The sequence below is a fragment of the Nematolebias whitei genome, chromosome 12, assembly GCF_014905685.2.
Source record: "Nematolebias whitei isolate Nwh7 chromosome 12, NemWhi1, whole genome shotgun sequence".
Taxonomy (NCBI): Eukaryota; Metazoa; Chordata; class Actinopteri; order Cyprinodontiformes; family Rivulidae; genus Nematolebias; species Nematolebias whitei.
The window spans coordinates 2,843,930-2,851,158 of NC_056509.1; the positions used below are offsets into that span (position 1 = coordinate 2,843,930).

General features: G+C 44.7%; 1 protein-coding gene across 1 annotated transcript in view; it reads left to right on the forward strand.

Moving 5' to 3' along the window:
• The first annotated feature begins 390 nt into the window (after window positions 1–390).
• Window positions 391–7,229, forward strand: part of tab2 (TGF-beta activated kinase 1 (MAP3K7) binding protein 2) — a 29,149-nt gene continuing 22,310 nt past the window's right edge. Inside the window, exons 1-6 of the mRNA XM_037686058.1 lie at window positions 391–526; window positions 757–855; window positions 976–1,095; window positions 3,136–3,290; window positions 3,450–3,578; window positions 3,693–4,599. Coding sequence (XP_037541986.1) covers window positions 391–526; window positions 757–855; window positions 976–1,095; window positions 3,136–3,290; window positions 3,450–3,578; window positions 3,693–4,599 — 1,546 coding nt within the window. The remainder of the gene's footprint in view (window positions 527–756; window positions 856–975; window positions 1,096–3,135; window positions 3,291–3,449; window positions 3,579–3,692; window positions 4,600–7,229) is intronic.

Sequence of the window (7,229 nt, forward strand, 5' to 3'; positions counted from 1 at the left end):
ACCCAGGACCTCTCCTCTTCTTGGACTCCACCTACAACACAAACAGTAAGGAGTCATTTCTCTATATTCAAGAATTAAAACATTCAAAAAGACCACCAGAACCCATACTCACCTAGTCCTCTTCTCCCTTAAAGTTGCGACGACATGATCACCTGTAAATAAAAGTTCACTTACCTTTTGTAGTTCTGGCTCTGTCTTTATTGAATCAGTCTGCTCACGTGGGGGTCGATGTTGATAAAAACCTGATAGTATGTCCCAGCCCTGAGCAAGACTGAGGAGGTAAAGACTCAGTTAGAAACAAAAGTAAACACTGACCCTCTCCACTTAACTTTACAGCAGATTGTTGTGCAGCAACAAACAACTCAGGACAATCTACGGGAGTTGGGTGGTATGGTGTTCTCTCTTCAGAAACAAATGGTGGACCAAGCTTCATCTTCGACTCAGCCTATCCCTCTGGAACCTACAATTAGGATGAACAATCCATGCCCCAAGGAACCGGACATTCGACCTTCTGAGATGTTCGAAGGTAACACACGCAAATGTGGTGGCTTCGTTCTCCAGTGTAACTTGGCATTTAATCATGCTCCCATTACCTATTCATCCAATTCTGCTCGCATAACTTATGTGGTTAGTGCTTTAAAAGGAGAAGTGCTTCAGTGGGCACATGCTTACCTTCGTAGACGCCCCATCGAAACTCTGACGTTTGCTACCTTCTTGAAGGATTTTCTTCGGGTCTTTGACCACCCTTTGCAACAGGAGGAAGCATCCAAAAACTTTTTACGTTACGTCAGGGGAAAGAGACGGTGTCCAAATTCTCCATCCACTTCCGCATCATCGCCGAGGAGTCCAGCTGGGGTGAGATAGCATTACGCAGTGCATTTATTAACGCTTTAAATCAACAGATTAAATATCAACTAGTCACCCGGGACATCCCTTCGGATTTGGACGACGTAATTTCTCTGGCCATTCGAATAGACAACAGGGTTCGGGAGAGCCTCTTAGAAGAGGACTACAAGTCCCACAAACTTCCTCTTCCCGGAAGTAATGACTCCGCAACCGCGGATTCCACCTCTGAACCCGAACCTATGCAGATTGGTATGACTCGACTTTCTCCTGAGGAGCAACTGCGCCACCTCAAGGCTAACACCTGCATGTACTGTGGGAAAAAGGATCATGTGATTGCTGCCTGCAAACTACGGGTAAAAGACAAGGCCCACCAGTAGTACAGGAGATGCTGGTTGGTACCACTTCTTTGTCTCCTGAAAAGAATCTGTCTTTCAGCAATCATTTGCATTAACTCTGTCAACTTTCTTATCTAGGCGTTGATTGATTCCGGTGCTGAACAGAACCTAATCAGCAGAAACTTGGTGGAGGAACTACATATCCTCACTATCAACTTAACACCAGCTATCACCGTCTCTGCTCTCACTGGGCAAACCATCTCTTCCATCTCATTAAAGACATTAAAAGTAATGTTTGTAGTATCTGGAAATCACAGAGACGGGTGAGATTATTTTTTTTTGACTCTCCTACACCACAACTCATCTTGGGTCATCCCTGGCTCAAATTACACAATCCTCAAATTAACTGGGCCGAAAATAGAGTTGAAAAGTGGGGAGAAAAATGTTCTTTGAGATGCCTCCGCTCAGCCATCTCTTCAGGTTCACCTCCTAAACTAAAAATTGAAGACATCGATCTTTCAATGATACCTTCAAATTACCACATGATGGCGCCAGTCTTCAGCAAACAGAAGGGTTTATCCCTACCGCCACACCGTCCATATGATTGCACTATCGACTTACTTCCTAGAGCTCCATTACCCACAAGTAGACTATATAACTTATCTGGGCCTGAAAAATTTTCTATGAAAGACTATATTGATGACTCTTTAAAATCAGGCATCATCCATCCTTCTACCTCTCCAGTGGGGGTCGGTTTCTTCTTTATTTCAAAGAAAGAGAAGACTCTAAGACCATGCATTGATTATAGAGGACTTAGTCAAATTACTATTAAGAACAAATATCCTCTTCCTTTAATCGACTCTGTCTACGAGCAGCTCCAGGGGGCAACCATTTTTACTAAACTTGATCTACGCAATGCGTATCATTTAGTGAGAATTCGCAAAGGAGACGAATGGAAGACAGCTTTTAAGACACCTTTGGGACATTTCGAGTACCTTGTTATGCCGTTTGGGTTAACTAATGCCCCGGCAGTTTTCCAAGCTCTCGTTAATGACGTTCTTCGGGATTTCCTCAACGTCTTCGTTTTCATGTACTTAGACGATATACTCATCTATTCCAAAGACGAAGAGCAGCATACTCGACATGTGAAAGCTGTTCTCCAGAGGTTAGTAGAAAACCAGCTTTTTGTCAAGGCAGAGAAATGTGAATTTCACGCTACCACCGTGACATTTCTAGGGTTCATTTTTGAGAGAGGACAGGTTCGATCCGACCCTGAAAAGACCAAGGTTGTAGTGGAGTGGCCTACACCCAGCAATAGAAAACAATTACAACGGTTCCTGGGGTTTGCTAACTTTTACCGACGGTTTATTAAAAACTATAGCAAAGTCGCCACTCCTCTGACCCAGCTCACCTCTACCCTCAAAAAGTTCAACTGGCTCTGACCCAGCTCACCTCTACCCTCAAAAAGTTCAACTGGACACCCGAAGCTGACACTGCTTTTAACAACCTCAAGCACCTTTTCTCTACAGCCCCCATTTTATCACACCCTGATACCAAGAGGTAGTTTATCGTGGAGGTCGACGCTTCTGATTCAGAAGTGGGGGCCGTGTTATCACAAAGAGCATCTAACGATGGAAAACTTCACCCATGTGCCTTTTTCTCACGTTATTTGTCTGCTGCTGAGACAAGCTCACGAACTATGATGTTGGCGACCGTGAGTTATTGGCCATCAAGCTAGCATTAGAAGAGTGGAGACATTGGCTAGAGGGAGCTGAACTCCCCTTCATAATTTGGACCGACCACATGAACCTAGCCTACCTCCAGGGGGCTAAGAGACTTAACGCCCGACAGGCCAGATGGTCGTTGTTTTTTGCTAGATTTAATTTTTCCATCACGTATATTCCAGGGTCCCGCAATGTAAAACCGGATGCTCTCTCATGACAATTCTTTACAGTTGAGGGTCCAGACACCCCTGAGAACATCCTTCCTTCCTCCAGTAAGGTGGGTGTAATGACTTGGCCTATTGAGAAAGACATCCTGGAGGCCCAACAGACTGAGCCTGATCCCGGTACTGGCCCTCCGGGAAAGATGTTTGTTCCTACGGTCATGGTGGGTAAAGTGTTGAAGTGGATCCATACAGCTAGGTTTTCCTGCCACCCTGGTGTTAGACGCATGGTGCACCTTGTTAAAGCATCCTTTTGGTGGCTTAACCTTAGTAAAGATGTTAAGGATTTCATTTCAACCTGTCCCACTTGTGCTTGGAACAAGCACAGCAACCAGCCCCCTGCTGGCCTGTTGCTACCACTTCCCATCCCCAGCCGTCCCTGGTCACACATCGCCCTGGACTTCGTCACTGGTCTCCCCGTCTCTGATGGTAACACTGTTATCTGCACCATTGTAAACCGTTTTTCCAAGTCTGCACATTTCATTCCTCTACCTAAACTTCCCTCTGCTCTTGAGACTGCTCAGATTGTCACGGAAAATGTCTTTTGCCTTCACGGCATCCCTCAGGACATCGTCTCCGACCGTGGACCACAATTTGTTTCTCAAGTGTGGAGAGGGTTTTGTCGAGCTTTGGGAGCAACTACCAGCCTCACATCTGGATACCACCCTCAATCCAACGGCAAAACAGAACGTTGCAACCAGGACCTGGAAACAGCTCTGAGGTGCGTAATTTACAGCAATCCCTCATCCTGGAGTCAACATCTGCCTTGGATTGAGTATGCCCACAACTCACAAACTTCTGCAGCCACTGGAAAATCTCCTTTCGAGGTCGCTATGGGCTTCGCTCCTCCGCTGTTCCCCTCACAGGAGCCTGATGTGGGCGTCCCCTCGGTCCACCTTCACATCAAACGCTGCCGTCGGATCTGGCGCCAGACGAGAGCAGCTCTGTCCAGATCTTCGGAGCAGAACAGACGCTTCGCTGACAGACGTCGATCCAAGGCTCCTGACTACAAGGTCGGTCAAAAGGTATGGCTGTCTACCAAGGACATAACCTTAAAAGACACCCCCAGGAAACTCTCCCCCAGGTTCATCGGGCCGTTTCCTGTGATAAAGGTGATTAACCGGTCGGCGGTGCGTCTAAAGCTCCCACCTGCCATGAAGATACACCCTACCTTTCATGTATCTCACATCAAACCGGTAATCACCAGCCCTCTACACCCTCCGATCAACCTCCCTCCTCCCCCACGTCTCATAGACAATGAACCGACCTTCTCGGTCCGATGCCTTTTGGACGTACGGCGTCGTGGTCGGGGAGTCCAATACCTGGTGGATTGGGAGGGTTATGGTCCGGAGGAACAATCATGGATTCCTAGATTTCAGATCCTGGACCCCGGACTCATCTCATCCTTCTTCCAAGCTCACCCCGAAAAGAGACATAGATCGCCAAGAGGCTATTCCTGGGGGGTGGGAGGGGGTGGGTTGGGGGGGGGGGGGGGGGGGGGGGTAAGGGCACTGTGGGATTCCTGGGTTTTTTGTCTGTCACTCACTCTTCCTTCCACAGCCAATTAACCTCAACTCACTCCACCTGCTGCTGCTCTGAGGAGGACTGCCTGATGGGGCATTTAAGCACCTGCCAGACACCTCTTCAGTGCTGGGACATCTTCTACCAAATGGTAACTCGTGTACAGCCAACTAACCTTTGTTACAGCTGGTTCTCACCAAATGTGACTCCTCCAGGACCTTCCACGGCCTGCCTCTTCAGATCCTCCCTAGGATCTCATCGCTCCACTGGACTCCACCTGTGGATCAACGGTGTCCCTTCAACAACCACCATTAAGCATTCTCAACTGGGTCAAACTGCTCCTCTCTCCACCGCAAAATACCTCAGGACTGGATCTCCTACAAAAACCCAGGACCTCTCCTCTTCTCGGACTCCACCTACAACACAAACAGTAAGGAGTCATTTCTCTATATTCAAGAATTAAAACATTAAAAAGACCACCAGAACCCATACTCACCTATTCCTCTTCTCCCTTAAAGCTGCGACGACACGATCACCTGTAAATAAAAGTTCACTTACCTTTTGTAGTTCTGGCTCTGTCTTTATTGAATCAGTCTTCTCACGTGGGGGTCGTCGTTGATAAAAACCTGATAGATAACAAATGTCCAAAAGTAAAAAGGTTTCAGTAAAAATTCTTTCAGCTGCACAGCATCCAATACCATAGGAAGTAATGATCCAAAATATGCCATTTACATCCAGAAAAAGAGGAAATAAAGTTTTAAATAGCAATATCCCAGAATTAAAGGAATAGCTGCTTCAACATGCAGCCACCTTGAGCGGCGCAATGATGGTAGAAATGTTTTTATAATCTTTTCACCACCCAACAACATTATTGGTTGAGGGCAACAGAACCCGACCTCCACTATAAAGTGTTGTTAAAGTGCTGCTTTCCCTATCTCTGAAGGTTTGCCAGAGTCTCTATCAAAGGTCTCACCAAACTACATCCAAGCGTTTTCCTTCATCAACAGCTGAGGCTGCAGCTCGCTTAGCTCACAGATACCGGTCAGCTGCCTCAGAAGACCTACCACCCAACAAGGCCCAGTAGGACTCCTCCTTCAGCTTGACAACCTCTTTCACCCAGGGTGTCTACCACCAAGTATGGGGATGGCTGCTGTTAGTCACTGTCATGTGACCACTTTACAACCACAGCTCAAGTCAGCCCCTTCAACAACAGAGGCACTGAACATGGCCTACATGGAATGAATGTCCTCCATTTTGCTGGATGTTTCTATAAGTCTGTTGTAGAGAGAGCTCTCTCTTCTACCATCATCTGCTGGGGGAGCAGCACCAGAGCAAGTGACTTAAAAAGATCAACAAGTCAAGTCAAGTCAAGTCATCTTTATTTGTAGAGCACAATTTAAAACAGATAAACTGTTATCAAAGTGCTAACAAGCTCATAAAGAAGGCTGGCTCAGTTCTGGGGACTCCAGAACCTTTGGAGATGATTGTACAAAGAAGGATTCTTCATAAAATGAGGAAGATTTTAGACAACCCTCAACATCCTCTTCATCAGACTGTCATACAACAACAGAGTGTCTTCAGTCAGAGACTTCTTCAGATCTGTTGTAGGACAGACCACTACAAGAGATCCTTCCTGCCCACAGCCGTCAGCATCTAGAACAACTCTTTAATGAAACCAGGAGGATGAGTTGCAACAACACTTAATTTCCCTCTGGGATTAATAAAGTATTTTTGAATTGAATTGAATGAAGTTCTCCCAGAGGTGTGGGTTGAAGGTCCTTCTGACAGGTTCCTCCACCAGGTGTTACCAGTAAACTCTTATTACAAATTTGGGTCTATCAGGTCTGTCTGGCATCTTTCCCCACCATTTAATCTAACTCACTACTAGCTGACAACTCAGCTCCTCTCCACTTGAGTGTAATGTTAAGTTGTTTATTTGTCATATGCTGGTTAACACAAGGTCAACAATGCAATGAAATGTTAAGGATGAGAAGAATCGAGTCGACTCATAAATAAACAAGAAATACTAAAGCATGCAATAAGGGAATAAAATAAAGTACCAAAAAATGAAAAAGATATATAATATTTACAAAGTCCTAAATAAATATAGTAAACAGCAACATGGTGGAATATAACGGTACAAGTAGGATGAATTAGTAAAAATAAGTATTTCACAGGTGGGTGATTCTTTTTTTGCGGCAACATTTTGGCTTCAGTACTTGTGAAAAAAAAATTAATGTTTTAAGTTTTAAATATTTTGTTACAACACTGACATGTTTAACAATAAGAAATGAATAATGGTCAAGCTCAAGGTTGGATAAAATAATAATTACATGAAGTTTTGTTCACCATCGTCTCTGATTGTGTTCCACCCTGTTAGGGACATTTACATACTGTATATACCACAAATAGTTAAACATAAATATTGATGAATAATGACGTTTTCTTAAAAATAGTATGTCCCTTTTACTATATAATGTGTTTTATTCTTGAAAATGTAACAGATCATGTAGTTACAAATGATTTATGTCAGTTTTGTAAAATAATATATATATTTTTTACCCATTATTACTGACAGCATA